The 20,970-nt window shown below is 35.3% G+C and overlaps 2 protein-coding genes and 1 pseudogene across 2 annotated transcripts; 1 reads left to right on the forward strand and 2 right to left on the reverse strand.

The window, feature by feature from the left end:
- Positions 1 to 3,837: 3,837 nt before the first annotated feature.
- On the reverse strand, positions 3,838 to 15,186 carry LOC133796449 (beta-galactosidase 15-like). Its single transcript, XM_062233959.1, has 4 exons — positions 15,094 to 15,186; positions 6,836 to 7,276; positions 5,925 to 6,468; positions 3,838 to 5,264 (listed from the first exon to the last, which is right to left on the reverse strand). The coding sequence occupies exons 1-4, from the start codon at positions 15,112 to 15,114 to the stop codon at positions 3,838 to 3,840; spliced, it is 2,433 nt and encodes an 810-aa protein (XP_062089943.1). The 5' UTR covers positions 15,115 to 15,186.
- On the reverse strand, positions 12,794 to 14,921 carry LOC133796450 (F-box/LRR-repeat protein 3). The gene has a single exon (XM_062233960.1). It carries the CDS (start codon positions 14,735 to 14,737, stop codon positions 13,007 to 13,009), a length of 1,731 nt encoding a protein of 576 aa, XP_062089944.1. The 5' UTR covers positions 14,738 to 14,921; the 3' UTR covers positions 12,794 to 13,006.
- Positions 15,187 to 15,439: 253 nt separating the features above from the next.
- Positions 15,440 to 20,840, forward strand: LOC133796451 (glutamate--tRNA ligase, cytoplasmic-like; annotated as a pseudogene).
- The last annotated feature ends 130 nt before the right edge of the window (positions 20,841 to 20,970 follow it).

The raw sequence follows: 20,970 nt of genomic DNA on the forward strand, positions 1-20,970 counted from the left end.
AGATAAACTAAAAGCTGACTTGGTGGATATGACCAATAAGTGGATGGAGAAAAGCCAATTCTGCGTTCAGCATGAAGCCTGCATGGAGAAGCTTAGCAGTATGATGAACGACCTTGAAGAAGATATTGTGTCGTTGCAGACTGATAAGGAGACCTTAGACAAAGAGAAAAAAGAGCTGGAGCGAAGGGTAAACAGTCTTGAGGCCAGCGCAGCGGATGCCAAGAAGCGGAAGTTGGAGGCTGAACTCCTTTTAGGGAAAAAGTTGAAAGAAGCAGAAGAGGTATGTGATTCTTCTTTTGTTACTGATGCATTAGAAAATTAATGGGCCCATAAAAAGCGTGTGTTGATTCCGTAATGTTTTTGTTTTTGTAGAGGGCAGCAGAGGCATCTGTTGAAGCCACTAGGCAGCGTATTCGAGATCGGGAGATCACCGAACGCAAGCTTGTGAGAGTGGCTGAGGTAGATACTGCCAAGTATCCGGATTTGGCATTACGTAATAAGAAGCAGACCCCAGAGGAGAAATGGGCAAAACTGGAGATGTATTGTAAGAGTGTTGATGTGAAAATAGGAGAGTATGACGTCGACAAATATTTGAATGAGCTTGGGGATTTGCAGATTTCTTATCCGCCATGTCATCTGGAGAAGTTAAAGCTGAGGGGCGATGCGCTGGGGTCGATGTACAATGCCAACGGGGAAGCTGTTGAAGATATTGTTGCCAATGTGGCTTCTGATCAGAAGGCATCAGGATCCGCGTCTGCAGCAGAGGGCAAGCCAGAGGGTGAAAGAGGTGCTGTAGAATGAACGACACACTTTTGTTTTGTTAACTTTTGTCATGTTTTGCTTTTGAATTAACTTTTGTATATACATTCTTTGGGCTCTTCAGGCCGCCAGTTTGTAGTTGAATGTAATAGAGCACATTATCAATACAAGTAGAACGTTGTTTTCTGTTGGTTTTCTTGGTGTGTGTACTGTATGGGTTTGTTGTTGTTTAGGGCTTAATTGAAGGCCTGATGACAGGTGTATTTCGTATGGTGTACTCGGATCAGGAGCTTCATAGACCCTTTAGGCCTTTGCGTTCGAAATACAGCGAAATATTATACAGATGGTGGAAGAGGATGCCCAGTTAAGTGTTGTGTGATTGATCCATCTTTGTGTTTTGGTGATGGGTTGGAGCTGACAACATTGTCGTTGTAGGTGAGCACCGTGAGTGGACGAAGGTTCCCTTTTTGAGGAGAATCTTTGACAACCTATAATGGCTTTACTCAACGTGGGCTATGGAAGAGCTTATCAGAAGTGGCATCCCGTACTATATATCGTGTGAACGCTAATGGTTAGGCTATCCGAAGCTAGAGAGTGAGATGGCAGAGTACATGCGTCGTATTGAGTGGGATTAATTATGGGCAAGAAAATAGATCAATTATGAAATCAGGAGTGAATATTGCCGTTAATGTAATATAACTTATAAATAACAACTTCTGATTTATTGCTATTTTTGAGTATACATCGCCTTCTGATTCTATGCTTAGCATATGTCAATTTAAGTTACTGTACAAATATTCGTTTTTGTTTATTGAGAAAGGAATTGAGAAAATATGTGTGCCCATACTTAGCATCTGCCAATTTAAGTTGTAGTGATATGTGTGTCATACTCTTGCGATGTTGCCATTAGTGCTGGGTGGCAGCCCTTTTTACACATATGGAGTTGTTGTAGTGGTCTTGTTCGGGACTGGTCCGGCCCCTGGGGATGGAAAATTTCCCATTAGGTCAGAGGGGTTGATGTGTTCCAGACCGAACGCGGAGGACAAAGCGTAGAGCAGGGCATCGAAGCAGATGCAAAGAGGTCAAGATTGTGAGGCAGGTATCTTTCCAATGCACCCATACCGTGTAGTGTGGTGGGGGGTCGTTTGGGCTGCCGCGCATCCTGTCAGAGGCACCCATTGTGCAGGATATGGGTGCGACTGCGGGAAAAGTTCCTCCCAGCCTTGGATTGCCAAACCAGTTGGTGTATGTTGGTGAGGAATCCGAAGCATGACAGCAGATGGTTCTGCTGTGATAGTCAGGGCAGATTAGACAGCAGGAGGTGCTCCTCTTATGCGGGTAAGAGGGTAGGGTTTGCAGTGCACCTCCGTTGGACGGCCGGATCAGCGCAGTCAGGGCAGATTAGACTGCAAAATGGCTAGTCGTAGCTCCCTGTGAGCTTAGTCAAGTCAGATTAGAATGCGGTATAAAATCCAGTGAAACGTGCACGCAGAAGCGGTAGGATCTTGTACGCAGAGTGTGTGTAGTGGCCTTGTTGCCACGAACTGTTGAGATTTAGTCTGGTTCCAACGTGTGGGGTGTGAACTGTTGAGTCATTCGAACCTTTCACTGCATTTTTTTTAAAACCGCAATAAAATAGGGCGCGGACATTAAATATAATTTTTTTTTACTCTTTCAAACCTTTTCTCTGTGCTTTTTATTTATTGTTTAAAAAAAACTATATTTGTTCAAACTCAAATTAATAAACTCTTCTATAAAATTGGCATAAGTTTTAGCATTAATTTTAATATTTAAATTTTGAAATTTTTGTCTAACAGAAACAAACTATTTTCATTGGTTTCATTAAATCTAAGTTAAATTGTTTTGGCATTAATTTTAATATTTAAATTTTGAAATTGTTTTCTAACAGAAACAAACTATTTTCATTGGTTTCATTAAATCTAACTCACATATGAATATCCTTGATTTTCTCTTTTTGGCTAATTCTACTTTCTCGCAGGATGATTTTCAAAGTTTTGTTATGATTCTCTGGATTGTGTGGAATGCTAGAACTGGCTTTCTTTTCAGGAATAATGTTACCTGTTACTTCTACTTCTTCAGCTAGACAACTTGCTCACTCAATGAAAGCCACCACCTTCAGATCATTCTAGGTTGAATACAGATGCTGCTGACAATAAGAGATCCCATTGGGCTGGTTTTGGTGCTATCGTCAGAGATCATAATGGTCATATTTTTGCGAAAAAAAATCTGCTGTCTCTAATTTTCTGTCGCCTCTGTTGCTGTCCCTAATTTTCTGTCCCCTACATGTCCCACCAATTATTTTAAAACACTACATTTATATATAGTTAGGAAAAGAGAAAGTTGTAAATAATTTAAATATATATTTCAAGTCTCCTAGTGATTTTTTTTCTTTGATGGCTTTGCTAATAAGTTGCAGCACTTAGCGTTGGACCCTTTGCTTTTGGAAGCCAAGTGTTCACTTGATGCTTTAAGGTGGTGCCAGGCTGTTTGCTTGCCTATTTCCTATGCTGAATCATACATTCCTAGTTTCTAAAGTTTTGAGCTCTTCACCAGACTATTCAACACTAGGAGACTTGGTTCTAGCTATAAAGAGTTCTTTGTCAACTTTCCCCATTGTATCTTTTTCTCATGTTTTTAGAGAGTCAAATACTTTGGCTCATTGCTGTTGCTAAGGGTGCTTTGGGGCTTGATGGAGAATTACTAGTCTGGAATAGTTCTCTTCCACCTTTCATTTAGATCTTGTACTTAACTGTGTTCTTCTCTGCAGGATCTTCTCCTTTCTTTTCCAAAAAATAAAAAAGAAAATAAATTTTTATTTTTTAAAAAATAATTTTTTTAATGCATAAAGATATATAGCAAAAGGCCAGGGACTAATAATTGAGAAAAAAAACCTACTACAACCAATAAGCGTTAATGAAAAACCAACAACATTATTCACAATTCAATTCATACTTGAAAGTATCAATTATGATCCAAGTTTAATAAAAATATTATAAAGTAAAATAAACCCAATTATGAACATTGTTAAGCTTGCAGTGACTCGACTCTCACAAGTTCTCAAGCACAAGAAGCTTGTACTGCTAATCTCTTGGTAAGATTTCCACAATTAACTGATCCAAATGTGTTTGCAGAGACATCAATGGAGCAAGATTCTTTCCCAACACAAGCCTTTTCCACCTGTGAAACGCTGATGTTTGAGTCACACAACCCTTTAACGAAAGAGCCACACTTCCCAATTGGTTCTCCAAAGCTAGCAAAGTCAATGCCGGAGATGATTTTACCATTATGGCAAGAAAGTTCAAGTGTGCTTCCCTCATAGGCATCACCACAACCAATTGCAACACCAACTGTGCTGAAAGACACTCCTTTAGGATTCCCGCCCATTTCTTCGAACAGAATCAAAGTGTTTGAATTCCCATCACTGTTCATAAACGACCTCGGAACATGGTACCACCGCTGCGACGGTTCACCACAGTTGGTTACACATTTATTAGGGTTGTACTCACCACGGTAGTCACAGTCGCCGCAGCCATTTGAGTTGGCTAAAACCGAAGGCCAGAACCGGCCCAAGCTATTGCCGTTCACCCATGCATGTCCTTTGCCCATGCCTAGCAAGTCAACCACCACGGGGTCATCGCCGGAAGGGGTCTCGAAACTCGCCTTGTACCACGTCATGCGCCGGTTGATGGGTGCCTCCGTCGTCCTCCATGGATGATGGTGATGCGTTGCTGGATCAAACAGCCTCTTCGACTCTCCATTTAGCCCAACCCTATAAGACCAAGTATCGAACGACAAGTCGTTTAGAACAGTGGAATTGTCGTTCCCTATCAACTGAACCGGTCCTCCCGCAATTCCGGTTGGTTTATTTTCGTAGAATGAACCGTAGTTTGCTAATCCAACAGTGGCGCTGAGCAGAGTGATGGTATTTTTACCGCGAGTCAAATAAACTGGAGATTCAAACGCGAACCCGACTTGATTAGCCGTGCCCACTTGAGAACCCACATATCTCCTATTCACGTAAGCATGGAGAACATGGCCAGTAGTGTTGACCCTCAAAAATACCTTCTTAGTTTGGTTGACTTCGATGGCGGTCATGTACCACAAGTAGTCACTAACATCAGACGTCGTTAGTTTCTGTTCGAGAAGCTGGGAAGCTCTGAACCTTCCTTTGCCTTGAAGTGTGTCTCTCATGGCTTCAGGTGCCCAATGCCAAGTGAGTTGAGCACTTTTGTGATGTTTATGGTGGTGAGACAAGCTTTGTTTCTTGACGAACAGAGATGTCTGAGCGTTGATCTTGGCGGTGTTGTAAATCTCCTTGTTGCAGCCACTGAGGAGAGTGACAGACCATGCCGGAACCCAGTAAACGCCGCCGTTGAGATTAACGTTGACGGGTTCTCCTTCCTTGTTTGTGTTGCTTATGAGGCAAAAGCTCTCACCACCATTGATGTGGGTAGTCAGATTAACTCCCGGCACAATTTCCTTATCTGCAAGATCATAAGTCAAAAAATTTCTTAAAAAAAAAATCCTAAAATTAATAGAGAGACAAAAATATTCATGTTAAATAACACATGGAAACAAACATAATCACTAGAAAGCTATTTTTTTAATTATTAAATAAATAATTTTAAGAATTTTATTTTTATTTCTCTTCATATTAATATACATTTATATATATTTTTGATTGGTGATTTTTTTTTAATTTTGAAAAAGAGAGTAAAATTTCAAAAATACATATTTTTTACGAGAGAAGTGAATAAATAATTAATAATTTAGAGCTAATAATTATAAAAAGAGAACATTACATTATATTTTTTTAATGTGAAAAATATAGATACATAAATAACTTTTTTTTTTAATTATGTTTATACGAATATAAATTTCCTTATAATATTTTTAAAAAATATTTTAAAAGGTAATCAAGAAAAAATATTTTTAAAATTAATTATTGTAAAAGAGAGCTATTTTTCGATATAAATCTATAAAAAATTATATGTTTTGAAAAAAAATCAACAAAATCAATGAAAACTCGAGATATATATAAATATAAATTTATGTAACAAAATAGTTAAAAAAAAAAATAAATTTAGGTGAAGAAATTGATAATAGATGATTAATAAAAAGCCTGACGGTGACGACTGACTAACCTGTCCAGTTTCCGGCGGTAAGAACGTTCTCACCGAGCTTAAGAGCTTCATGGAGTTGTTTGAGATGTCCCCACTTAGGCTGGTTCAAATTCCCATACTCGTCAAGCGGCGCGTCGTAGTCGTAGGTGGTGGCGATGTAGGGCCCACCGGCGGACCTCCCGAAGTTGGTCCCACCGTGATACATGTAGTAGTTGTTGAAGGCTCCACCACGCTGGAAGAACCTTGCCACCGCAAATGCCACGTCTTCGGCGGTCCTGTGTGGGTCTCTCTCACCCCATTTCTTGAACCAGCCGATCCAGTTCTCGGTGAACATTTTAGGACTGTTGGGACTGTTTGGAGTGAACCATTCACAGTAGTAGCCATTGCAGGTGTTGATCATAGGCTGAGGCGCATCGCTCTGTTGGCACATCATCCATGGAACGCCGGTGTTTTGAGCCACTGCCATTTGAGCGCACCAGTTTATGTATGCTTTCCCTGCCTCGCCGTAAGGCTCCATTACGTTACCGTACTCATTCTCGATCTGGGCTATGATAATTGGACCTCCCTGTAGTTTGTGTTTGTGTCACAAAAATTATAACATTACAAATTTTTTAACTAAAATAGTTAAAAAGTAATTATTTTGAAAGCAACTTTTTCTTAGCATATACCCTTAATTCATTTTTTTAACAGCATATAATTATTTTTTCTTAGATCACTGCTGACATTCATAAAGAAATTTACTGTAGAAAAATAAATAATTAAAATTCTAATTTTTAATATGGGTGTAATTTTATAATATTGTGTTGTAAAACTCTACTCATATAGATTAATTCAATAATTTTTAAATTTTTATTTAAATAATAATAAAACAATATATATAATTTTGAAATAATATAATTTAGATTTAAAAATGTAAAAGTTAAGTAATTTACCTGAGAGGCAAAGAGGTTGGCTTCTTTGGCCATGTCGATAATTTTGGTAACGAAGGTTTGCATTTCATTCTTGTAAATCTCGTTATTGGTTCTGAGTTCTATTCCGGGCGTGTTCTTGAGCCACATCGGAAAACCACCGTAGCTCCACTCGGCGCAGACATAAGGGCCAATTCTCAACACGCCGTACATGCCTGCTTCTTGAACCAGCTTGAAGAACTTAACGAAGTCCAGGTTGCCGGAGAAGTCGTACTGACGGCGGAAGGGCTCGTGGTGATCCCAGAAGATGTAAGTTTCAATGGCGTTGAGGCCACCATCTTTGGCCTTTCGAATCAAGTCCGGCCACATCTGCTGAGTGCTTCTGGGATAGTGGATTGAGCCGGAGAAAATGAGCTGTCGTTTTCCATTGATGATGAAGGAATTGGCGTCGTATGTGACACTGTTGTTTGTCGTTGCTGATTCTGAGCAAGGGATTAGTGATGAGACTAAACTCAATAATGGTATGAGAAAAAGAATACTGAGAACACTTCGTCGTGAAGCCATGGTTGAAATATTATGAGTTTAATGAGGATATGTTTTGATTTTGAGGGTTAATTAGGAGAGTTTTTATAGCAAGGATTCAAACAATATCGGAAAATTTCAAACTAGACATCTAAGAGGAGATTTTTACGTAAGATCTATCCAAATTTTAACAAGGATATTGTTAGTTATAACTAAATTATCTTAAGTAATCATTCAAATTCCAATTAAAAAAATTGATAAGAGCCAAGGTTGTTGTATTGAGATATTGCGGAAGAATTTCAACTGAACTTCTATTTATCCTTAGTAAAAACAATTTCTTATATAAATTGTTATATGTTAAATTGTACAAAATAATATAATTATAGATATATATTAAAAGAATTGAAATATAATATAAGATTCGTTATATTTTATTAGTTCATTTTTTGTTCCTTCATATTCTTTAAATTCAGTCTATGGTTTGTGATAACTTCATTTAAAATAAAGAAAATATTTATTAATAACAAATATTCTAATTAAGATTTTATCTCTTTATATCATTTGAACAATTATTATAAAATAAATTTTATTGTTCGAATAGAAACAGAAATCAAATGTTTCTAATTAACTAATAATTATAAATCATTATAATTAATTGCGGAAGATATATATATTTGAAGCTTAATATAAAATTCTAAATTTATTCAGTTTTTTTTTAATAAGGTTGTTCTGTTTATTATTAGTCTTATTAATAACCGTTTCTGTTATATATTCTATGTAACCAAATTGATAAAAATGAATTTGATTCTAAGTTTAAAATATTAGTTAGTAAATAATAAAAAAAATCAGTCAGTAAATATATATGTAGCATATGAAATTATTTTTCTAGAGACATTAATGTGACGTTTGATCGGAGGTAATCAAAATGGAGGAATAAGAATGTAAATGAGAAAAAAAATATGAATGTAAAAATAATAAAGGCATAGTATTATTTTTTTTATTTTATAAATTTGTTTGATAGTTTATTTTTTATCAAGGGATTAAAGTTATTTTTTTCATCAAATTCACAAAAGACATTGATATATATTAGTAACTTAAAATAATTGATATATGTATATCACTGTCTACCTTATGATTTTTTCTATTATTAATTTATTTTTAAATATTATTATATTTTATATATATGTCATATAAGAATGTAAATATATATTTATATCATATAACCATGTAAATATATATCTATATTAATGTTATTATAAAATTATAATTTATTCTATTATATATATTTTTAAGATTAGTGAATCAAATTTTATAAATTATCAATAATGTTTACAACTTTAAAATTAAGCAAACATTCGTTGCAAGTTGTTTCATCGTAATATTCATTTTAAGTGTGATAATTATTTATTCATATATTACTAATATTTCGAACAAATAATTATATTTTAAAAAAATCATTATAAACAATTGTATAATATATTTGAAACATAAGATAAAATTCTATTTTTATTCTGTTTTTTTGTTAAGTATTCCATAACCGTTTCTGTTAATATTGTATGTAACTAAAATGAAACTTTGTTTCTAAAATTGGTCAGTATATATATATATATATATATATATATATATATTTGGTTATCTCAAAATATCTACACAAAAATGCACACGCACTCATGTCACGTTTGTTTAAAATAATTTATATTCTTTTTTTAAAGTCAAATCATATTTCTGAAAATTTGCAGATGCTCTAAATCTTTTCTATATAATAAGTGTGTAAATAACGGAAATTTTTTATTTTAACGGTTTTTTATTTTTTTAATGTTAACTTTAACAGAATATTTTTATATTTAACAGAATATTTTTATATTCAACAATAGTTTGTAAACACTTAAACTTAAATAAAATAAAATAAATAATTAAAAAATTAAAATAAGATATTTTACAATAATAATTATTTAAAAATAATAAATAATTAAACAAATTAAAATATGATATTTTTGAGATATTTTAAAATGATAATTATTTAAAAATAATAAAATTATACGTTTTATAACTTAAATAAAATTTAATTATACTTAAACTCACTTATTAGAATAATATCATATTAAACATATAATATAATCTACTATGAATTAGCAACAATATTTTTTTTTAAATTAGCAAGAAAGTTAAATTTAAAATCCACTTATAATATTTAATATTACATTAAACATATAATATATAATTTCTTGTTGTCACTCCCAAATAAAAAAACGAGAACAAATATAAACTTAAACAAAAATAAATAAATTATTTAATTAAAATAATATATTTATTTGAAATTTATATGACATTAATATAAATTTAATAAAAATAATTAATAAATTCTATAAATAAAACTAAACAAACGTGCATATTGCACGTTATTTTTATCTAGTAACTACAATATACACAGTCATAAAAAAAAAACTTGCGCTGAAAACTGTTCACGGATCGAGAACACTAAGAGCCCCACTGATAGGGTTTAAAGTGAAGCCCTTATAAAAAAATGGTAAAAAAAAAAAAATTTAGAATAACTCATGTTCTTAGTTGGGTATCATAAGATTTTGTAAAACTTATATAAAACACCACTTTATTTAATATTTGGGCCAAATTATTTATTTTAGATATGATATTAAAACAATTTGTTTTGTTAATTTAATGGAATATTCTAAATATTTAACGAAATATACTTTTATAACTAACATAAAAATAAATATTTATCAATTATATTAGTATAAATTCAAATATTATAAAATATCATTATTATAATAATATTTAATATAAGACTACATATATAATAAGTATATTAATATAGATTCAAATTCAAAATTATAAACTAGATATTTAATAATTATATTAATATAAATTTAAATTTTATAAAATATTATTATGATAATAATATATAATCCTAATTATTCACTAATTCTATTAATATGAATTCAAATATTTTTATTATAATAATAATATTTAATACTTATATCAATATAAATTTAAATATTATAAAATATCATTATAATAATATATTATACATAATCTTAATTTTTATTAAAAAATTATTTATGTCTAAAAAATTTATCATATTATATATGTAAATTAAAAAAATTATAAATAGTTTTTTGATTTAGTTTTTCATATAATATATTTATGTCATTATTTTATATGTAATATTATTTATTTATATGACAATGATACATTCTATAATAAAAGTAAACAAATGTGCAATCTTATTTATATAGTTACTAATGTGCATGTTAATCACACACATTTTTTTTAATTTTCTTCCTCAAAAATCTTCCATTTGCCTTCCCCTCAAAAGAAAAAAGAAAAAAAAAACTTCCAATTGCCAAACTAAGGAAGACTCTCTATCATATTCCACCATTGGAAACAACAAATTTGGGGATCAGTTATTATGATAAAACGACATGAATCAATTACTACATTTATTGCTTTTAATTTTTGTCAAAGTAAATGGCACTTCAAACTAGGCATTATATAACTCTCATTTAATACCCTTTCCTTGTTCCAATCTTTCACTATGGCTTTGAAAGTCGCAAACTTTACCTGTCCCTTGTTCGATTCAAGCCTTATCTCTTCACCATTTATATGTATACATGTTACTTAAACTTAGCAGCATTGTATGGACATTTTTGTAACTCGTTTTCAAAAGTGGGTTGTTAAACATAATCTACAAATATTTCTGATTAGTAAATTAAAGACACTTATGGCCAACTGCAAGTGATGTTCTCGAGACTACATTGTCTCTCTATTATATGCTCTATTTTTATTGCTTGGAGAAAGATGTAGAGGAGAACAACATGAACAAGAAATGAAGGGAAACTTGGTGGTTGCGATCTTTTTTGGACTGCTTCTCCTCACTCAAAGTATCACTGAAGCAAAGAACCATTGTCCCCAGCAGCACCAAGGTTCACAAGTCGAACAAGAATTACGACAGAGAAGGAGAAGTCAAAGAAGCAATAGAAGTAGGAGTAGTAGTAGAGGAAGAAGCAGAAGCAGAAGTAGAGGAGGAGGAACAAGATCCGGCTGTGACCCTTTATTCCAATACCTGTTTGAAACTTGTGGCCAATGGCCTTTTTCAACTTCTCCTTCCCCAGACAACCCTTTTTTACCAACCCGTAGACCATCTCCTCGCCGGAATCCTCCACCTCTGCCTCCACCTATCCTTACTCCTCCCCCAGTCCCAATATTACCACCACCATCAATTCCAATCCTGCCACCCTCACCAATTCCAATCCTTCCACCACCACCAACTCCAATCTTCCCACCACCACTTCTCCCATTTCCACCTGCACTACCTTCCCCATCACCACCGCCATTGTCTCCGCCACCATTGCCACCACCACTAGTAATTCCTTCACCTCCACCGCCTACGCCCTCACCACCACCGCCGCCATCTCCACCCCCGCCCTCACCGCCACCACCGCCATCTCCACCCCCGCCCTCTCCGCCACCACCACCACCGCTGGTTCCATCACCCCCACCTCCATCGCCTTCCCCTCCACCACCACCCATATTCCTGCCTCCACCTATTCCATTCATAGATTCTCCAACACTTCCATGGACATCACCTCCTCCTGATGCAGTTCCAATAGTACTTTCACCTCCAATTGTTCCCACACCACAGACACCGGATTTCTTTCTTCCCCCACCTACACCTGATTTGCCACCACCGCAAGTCTTTACTCCAGCTCCACCTCTTGTCCCTATATTTTCTTCACCAACTGAACCTCTGTTACCACCTGAACCGCCATTTTCTCTCACACCAACTGAACCTCTGTTACCACCTGAACCGCCATTTTCACTCATACCAACTGAACCTTTGTTACCACCTGAACCGCCATTTTCTCTCACACCAACTGAACCTCTGTTACCACATGAACCGCCATTTTCTTTAACACCAACTGAACCGCTGTTACCACCTGAACCACCATTTCCTGGAGTGATTGCACCACCTGAATTACCCGTCACACAGGCACCACCAAGCATCTTTCTGCCACCTCCGATTGCAGAAAATCCATAGGAACCACTTCCGTTCTTGTCCACACCACCATCACCGAATATGGTCTTCAATGAGCCAGTGCCGCAGCTCCCACCATCACAGCCTTTTTTGTCTCCAATCCAGCTTCCACCACCTTCTTTTGATTCACCTCCATTCGGAAGCTAAATAGTTTGCTCTATGTTTTTGTTCTGGTTTTCTATGATATCTTCATGTGGTCTACTTTAATTACATCTATGAGTTCTTAATTTGTTCGGTAATGTTTGAGTAGTTTGTGAGCTTTTTCAGAACAGTATTCATTGCGACAGCAATAATTCACACCAGATGTAGCATTATATAACTAAAGAAATGATGACATTCATATATCTCCCAAATTAATGACATCTACAATTGCCAGTGGCGCTTTAAATGGAAATAAAGACAACCAATGAATTAAAAATATGATTCACATTCAAGTACCTCCAAATGATCTCTACAATTCCCAATGACCATCAAATGAAAAAAAAAATTACAGCCACCCAATTCAGTTTACAGCAACAAGATAATTACAAATAAAATGAGAATTCAAATGAATATACCTTGTTCTTAGAGAATAGTTCACAAAAGAGAAAGTTTGATAAACATTTGAATTCCTACATTAGCTAGCCTTCACAAACAAAACATCCATGGCGTAAGTACAGATTCCTCTGCCTTTCACTAGGAATGAAGCCACAAGGTGGCACTATTCTTCTAAGTCCTGGCCTTGAGAACACCATCCAGGGCACAACATCTATGTTAACTTTATAACACTGCTTAAGATTTATCTCCCTCAATGCTCGGCAGTTCTTCACCACTTCCTTCACTCCTTTATCAGTCACGTTGAAGCAGCCAGTCAAGTCCAATTGCAGCAGTTGACGACATTTACTTCCAACCAAAGCCAATCCATCATCATTGATTCTCAATCCTCTTGCACACAATACCTCCAATTTAGAAAGTTCAAAGTCCATAAGAAAAGTCTTGACTCCTCTACAATAACTCATGTCCAAGTACCTAAGCTCAGTGCATCTCTTTGAAACTTCTAAAATGCCTTCCTCTGTAATGCTCAAGCAACTGCTTAAATCGAGAAGTTGCAAATTGCGGATGGCAGATGCGAACTCTTTTATGCTTTCATTGCGTAAAGAGAAATTTTGACCCAAGTACAAAGACTTGAGAGTGTTGGAAACATGGCTGGTACTAAGTTTTTTAGCTCCTACCTTTGTACTAACCATATTGATTTCATTCAAAACTGGACAATTTTCAATGAGCCTGAAGAAGGTTGAATCTGTCAACTCAGTGCACATACAAAGGTTTATGTAAGTTAAATTTCGGAGAAACTTTGTTAACTGAAACATGGACTCGTCAGTGAGGAAATTCGCTTCCTTCACATCCAAGTACTGAAGAAATTGGTGCTTAGATAACAGATGTTTGATACCATGTAATGTAAAACCGGAGCAACAAGAGAGAATGAGCTTCTTTAATGGCATATGTGCTTCTGCCATTGAGTAAAGCATTTCATCCAAGATAACAAAACCAGTCAAATCAACAGAACATAAAGCCTTTGCAGAAACCAATGAATCAGTGAATGCTGAATCCACAACACAAAGCCTAGTTCCAAATACTGATAGTGAACTCAAATAAGCACAGCCGCGGATCATCAAAGCAATGCCATATGGTGTAATGAAATCACAAAAGTGAATTATTATCTCACGCAATTGGACACAATTGGTAGAAAGATGGACAAGAGACCTATCAGTAATGAAGTGATTACCAGAAAGATTGAGCTTCCTCAGGCCTTTGAGCTTCAATGACAACGTCAAGATCCCAGAATCGCTTATGGGTTTTGTAAAACTGCTCACATCCCATTGCCCATTTGCGGAAGAGCTATACTCATCCATAAGATAGCTAATATCTAGCTCCTCAAGTGTTGGGATCGCATTTGCAATCAAACCCAGATCGCTGTCCTGCAAAGAATAGATTTTGGAGCAATTCAAACACCTCAATTTCTTCATTTTGGATCCCAAAACTCTCAAACCTTGAATTGGAAGAGTTGTCCGATTGGAGATATTGAGTGATTCGAGGTCCAACCCAGATTCCGAAATTTGAGAAAGATGGTCATCGACATCACCGTGGAACTCGCTGAAGTCTACTGTTGTGAGCCTAGTGAATCTTCGAAGCAGTCGAGGGAGAACGACGACCGTCGGATGAGGAACTGCGAGGGTCGTGATCAGCTGATTGGTGATGGAGAAGAAAAGCTTGCAAACCAAAGACAAGGATGCAAAGTTACGGCGGTCTTCGACGAAATTGAAGACTAATTCCCAGCATTCATCTGGCAAATCAAGTGAATTTTCCGCCATTATAGTAATTTTTTTTTTTTGTTTCTCCTCTTCCTCAAAGCCCAAATCTTTAATCAAATTCTCAAAATTGGAAGTTTGAAAATCAGAGCCAGAAAAGGAAAGATAAGGATGAAATTTGGTTGAATGAAATGAAAGTGAAGTAATCTAGTTAAGTGCAGTTTAAACGGGTGAATCTTTATGATCTTTTTTCATCCCTTTTTTTGAATTTTAAAAAAACTATACTCAATTTTCATTTTTCAATCACACATCTTTTGGTTCATTTTAACTTTGTTTTCTTTCAAGTAATTATTTTTACCTTTTCATTTCATTATTACTTAAATTGATTTCATTTTTTTTTATTAAAAGGGGTATTTCATTGCAAAGAGGCTATAAATCATAAATCAGTCGTCACAAATTTACAACAGAAAAGTCGCCAGATGATATTTTTTTAGAGTAATGATTGAGATACACTCGAAAGATCCACATTATTTAGGATGTTATGTGAATTTAACACAAATCATACCAAATAAAAAATATGTGTCTAGCATTACTTTTTTTTTTTTTATTAAAAAGAGGACAAAGATAACAAATTATTAAAATAAAGTAATTAGTAGAAATGGACCTTTTTTTGGTCCAATTTGCATTATAATCTAGTTTGAAAACAAAATAGCCTATTTTTTCATTAAAGGGTTGTGAATTTACAAGTATGCCCTCTTTTATTTTTAGTTAACAGAAAAAGAAAAAGAAAAAAATTTCAGCCCTGTAACACGGCATTCACTTTCTTCTCCATGGTAGTCGACCTCCAAGGTCTTCCACAACTCGTCGGCGGTAAGAGCTAGACCCAGATATTGCCTCGCTGTTCATCCACCACCGCACCCAGACCAAGCCGCCCATACCTCGCATCCCCTTCCAGCCACCGCCACGCGCAGAACAAGTCACCCACTCCTCGCCTCGCCGTTCAGCTCCTCACGCCCTTTCTGATTTAAGTTTCTCCACCACGACGAAAGCCTGTGGCATTGAGGTATGTAATATCTTAAATTTATTTACTTCTCCTTTTGGTTTCTCTGACTAAAAAAAAAGTAAGTTTTGGGTTTGTGGTTGTTAGTTTTTGGCTTGAGAATCTAAGTTATAAGTGTTTAGGGTCGTATATTGGAGGATAAAAATAATTTTTAATGATTCTAGTACCAACTCTAATATTGGAATGAGAAAATTGGATTGGGTTCCGGTAAACTAACATAGCTATTGTTTATTTTGTTTCAAAGTAATCCCTTGAATCACATTAGCAGAGAACTTGAATTATTTTTTATATTGGTTTTTGATACAGAGGAGATAAAGCTCCAAGTCTAAGCGCAAGCAGTCCAAGTCCCCAAAACTCCAAGTGTGAGTTCTTAATTTTTTTTTTTATTGTGAAAAATTAGAAAACTTAGTTCTTTGTGAATACTCAAGGTGTATTGAGTTATATAACCTTCTTCACCGAACAGTTTAACTATATAACCCTCTTATGATTCATATATGCATATGTAAATGTTGTTTTATAATGCAAGAACATAGATCTTACATTAATTAGTGGGTGACTTTTCTGTTTTTATTATATATATTTATATAAATGTTTCTTTTTGGTGCAGAGGAGATAAAACTTCAAGTCTCCAAGAGGACCAAGACTTTAAGTGTGAGTTCTTACATCGATTCATTACTGTCTCATCTATTTATTTTTTAAATTTCTCTGTCATGTGATTATCTGTTTTTTGTTGTGAAATCAAATATTCAAAGGTTGAAAGGTGTGATGTGCTTTCTTTAGTTGTCGTTGCTTTTTCTTAATGGTGTTATTGTTATTTTGCTTATGATTTCCTTGAAGAGAGAAGGTAATTAAATTGATTTGTTAATGCTGTTTCTTAATTTTATATATGTTTGGTTTTGAATTGTAGCCAATCCAACTAAAATCAAGGCATCAACAAAGGGGAAGACTAAAACAGTCATTATTGATTAATGTATTCCAAATATCTTATTTCACTATAACTTTTTTTCATGTTCACCATCTATTTGGTATTATGGGTGACTGTAATATGTTAAGACTTGTCCTTGTTATGTTTGAATATGTCTCTTTAATATTTACGTTTGTTAAGTTTGATTGAATATGTTTACAGTTTTTCAAATTTCTTTGTTAGGTTGAAGAATGAAGCATATGATTTATTGTTTTTCAAAATTAAATATGACATGAAGTTTAAAATTTTGAAGGCTAAAAATTAGGTTCAACTAAACTAACCCAACCCAACAATATAGGAATCAGGGTTGGGTTGTATAATAAAAATATTTTGAATGCGTTATGTTTTAAAATGCTCTCAACCCGACATACCCATGTGCACCTCAGCTCATAGTCATAGCCGCCCTCCATTGCCCTTGCTTCAAAATGAAGATAAAGTCAGTGACATTTCCGCCCGATACTCCTCCGCTCTCAGTCATTGCTGCCGCAAGGGTTGCTGGGATCTCTCTCCCCATTGAAACTTCCGATTCCTCTGATTCTCCTCCATGTTTTAAGTTCTTTGATGGTAATTTCTTCTTTTTCTCTTTTTGATTTCAAACTTTTGTGCTCTGTTGTTTGCTTCTTATTATTTAGTTTAATATTTTAAGAATATTTTTTTAGCTGAATTTTTTAGGATTTTTTTGTGACTTTTAAGTCACAAAAATTATGATTATTGATCACACATTTTGTGACAATGTGAAAAAAATTCATTTTTTAGAATGGTCCCTGGAAAATTTGTTTAGGCCTAGATTACTCCTAATCTCCTCAGTTTTTTTATTTAACATATGTTTTGAAAAGTAGAATGAATGGTGGGGATTTTTACAAACATCTGTGGCATTATGTTCACCATTCAAGCAAGCTCATGTCGCATTGAATTATACCCAAGAGGGGTAGTATACCCTCTTGGTCAGGCATGTGCTTTGTCTCCTATAATGCCTTTTTCTTCTTGCTTGCGGTAAAAGCAGTGTTCAAAGAAGATAAGCTTTCCCTTTTCTGTTGAATAATATAGTTGCTCTGCTCTATGTTGTTACTCATAAACATTCCATTTAAGATACAATTTTCAATCTGACATAAACTTTTGTTCATTGTCTATAGGCTAAAATTGCATGGAACATGTGTACTGCTTCGATATGTTGCTCGGATTTCCACCATTCCTAATTTCTATGGGCAGAATGCATATGAATCTGGCCAGGTGATTTTACTTAAAAATAACCCAATTACATTTTTGTTTAATGTTCCTTTTTGTATTACTTTGTTGGTTACTTGCTCTCCTTTCCTCTCCTTTTCAGATTGATGAATGGCTGGAATATGCTCCTGTCCTTTCATCAGGTTCTGCATTTGAGACCGCATGCAAATATGTGGATGTTTATTTAGAGGGCCGTACATTTCTGGTGGGTCATTTTTTGTCAATTGCAGATATAGCAATTTGGTCAGGTCTTGCAGGTATTTATTTTCTGAGTAAAAAGTGGACACAATTAACTGTTTATCACGTTGTGTTTGAAAGATATGCTTAATATTATGTCTTCTTCAGGAACTGGGCCAAGATGGGAAAGTTTGAGGAAGTCAAAGAAGTATCAGAATCTTGTAAGGTGGTTCAATTCAATATTGGCAGAATATAGTGATGCTTTAATAGAAGTTCTTGCTACATATGTTGGCAAAAAAGGAAAGCCAGTACCTGTTAAATCAAAAGAGCATCAAGGAGTTAGTCAATCCACAAGGAGTGTAAATGGAGATGTTTCTAAAGCAGGAAGCAGGTCTACATTTGAAGTAGATCTTCCAGATGCTGAGATTGGAAAGGTGAAACTGAGATTTGCCCCAGAACCCAGTGGTTATCTTCATATTGGACACTCAAAAGCGGCACTGTTGAATCAGTATTTTGCTCAAAGATACCAAGGAGAAATTATTATACGTTTTGATGATACAAATCCTGCTAAAGAAAGCAATGAGTTTGTGGACAATCTTCTAAAGGATATTGAGACCTTGGGCATCAAGTTTGAAACTGTTACATATACTTCGGATTACTTCCCTCAATTAATGGAAATGGCCGAAAAGATGATTCGCGAGGGTAAAGCATATGTTGATGATACCCCACGTGAGCAAATGCAGAAAGAAAGGATGGATGGAATTGAATCAAAATGCAGAAACAACAGCATAGAGGAGAATCTGAAATTATGGAAGGAAATGATTGCAGGATCTGAAAGGGGTCTGCAGTGCTGTGTGCGAGGGAAACTGGATATGCTGGATCCTGACAAATCACTTCGGGACCCTGTATATTACCGTTGCAATCCAATTCCTCATCATAGGATTGGGTCAAAGTACAAGATATACCCGACTTACGATTTTGCATGCCCGTTTGTTGATTCTATAGAGGGTATAACACATGCTCTTCGATCTAGTGAATACCATGATCGCAATGCGCAATATTATCGGATTCAAGAGGATATGGGCATGAGGAAGGTTCTGTTATATGAATTCAGCCGGCTGAATATGGTTTATACACTTCTTAGCAAGCGTAAGCTTCTATGGTTTGTTCAAAATGGAAAGGTTGATGGATGGGATGATCCCCGTTTTCCAACTGTCCAAGGAATTGTGCGAAGAGGTCTGAAAGTTGAAGCATTGATTCAGTTCATTCTTGAGCAGGTAAGATAACTGTCAGCCATAGCCCGTTATAATGATATTATTGTTGAACCTTATTATCTTGTTGGATTTCTCATATTGGATTAGCACACCAGAATGTAGTATTTTGTGCTTTTTATTGATGAAAACCTCACACCGTAAGAACTAAGGTGACTTGAGTTAGAATTATTTAATCATCAGAGTTTCATAGTGTATCCATGTAATACTTCCTCTTCCTTTATAGTAGAGCCTTATATTTGTACGAGTTTTTTTTTTCCTGCCCCTTGACCCAACTGAAAGTTTATCTATTATCTCTACATTTTTCCACTACAGGGTGCTTCAAAAAATCTTAATCTCATGGAGTGGGACAAACTTTGGACCATAAATAAGAAGATAATTGATCCTGTGTGTCCTAGGCATACAGCTGTCATTGAAGAGAGGCATGTGTTGTTGACCCTGACTAATGGACCTGAGGAACCATTTGTCCGCATCATTCCTAGGCATAAGAAATACGAAGGTGCGGGAGAGAAGGCTGCAACATTTACGAAGAGGATATGGTTAGACTATGCTGATGCTGAGTTAATTGCAGCAGATGAGGAAGTTACTTTAATGGATTGGGGGAATGCCATTATTAAGGGAATTGAAAAGGAGTTTTGCATCTTGAAGGATCTGTGAAGACTACAAAGTTGAAGCTTACCTGGTTACCCGAAACAAATGAGCTGGTTAACCTCTCATTAATGGAGTTTGATTATTTAATTACAAAGAAGAAGGTATGTATTAATCAATGAATTACGTATAAAATTTTCAAATATCATTGGAGCATGTTATCTTGCTTACACTTCACAACATATTTGGACTTCAATGATTGGCTATGGTGTATGAAACCTTAACTCAAGTGGTTGGTATTTTTGACTTGTCATTGCAGCTTGAAGAAGGTGAGGATTTCCTTGATGTTATTAATCCATGCACTAAAAAGGAGACAGGAGTTTTGCATCTTGAAGGATCTGTGAAGACTACAAAGTTGAAGCTTACCTGGTTACCCGAAACAAATGAGCTGGTTAACCTCTCATTAATGGTGTTTGATTATTTAATTACAAAGAATAAGGTATGTATTAATCAATGAATTACGTATAAAATTTTCAAATATCATTGGAGCATGTTATCTTGCTTACACTTCACAACATATTTGGACTTCAATGATTGGCTATGGTGTATGAAACCTTAACTCAAGTGGTTGGTATTTTTGACTTGTCATTGCAGCTTGAAGAAGGTGAGGATTTCCTTGATGTTATTAATCCATGCACTAAAAAGGAGACTGCAGCCCTTGGGGATTCGAACATGCGAAATTTGAAGCGGGGAGATGTATTGCAGCTGGAGAGGAAAGGATATTTCAGGTGTGATGTCCCCTACGTTAGACCTTCAAAACCTGTAGTCCTACTTGCAATCCCAGATGGCAGACAGCAGACCGGTTTGAAGTAAAAAGCTTTTGCAGTAGTGCAGCATTGTGAGCGGAAAGGTGAGCACGGTGGTTCTTTTCATTTCCTAGTCAAGTTTTCACCACATTGCAGACTGTTGATCAAGTGTCAACCTAATGCTATTCTAAACTATTGAATGGGAC

The sequence above is a fragment of the Humulus lupulus genome, chromosome 8 (assembly GCF_963169125.1).
Source record: "Humulus lupulus chromosome 8, drHumLupu1.1, whole genome shotgun sequence".
NCBI lineage: Eukaryota > Viridiplantae > Streptophyta > Magnoliopsida > Rosales > Cannabaceae > Humulus > Humulus lupulus.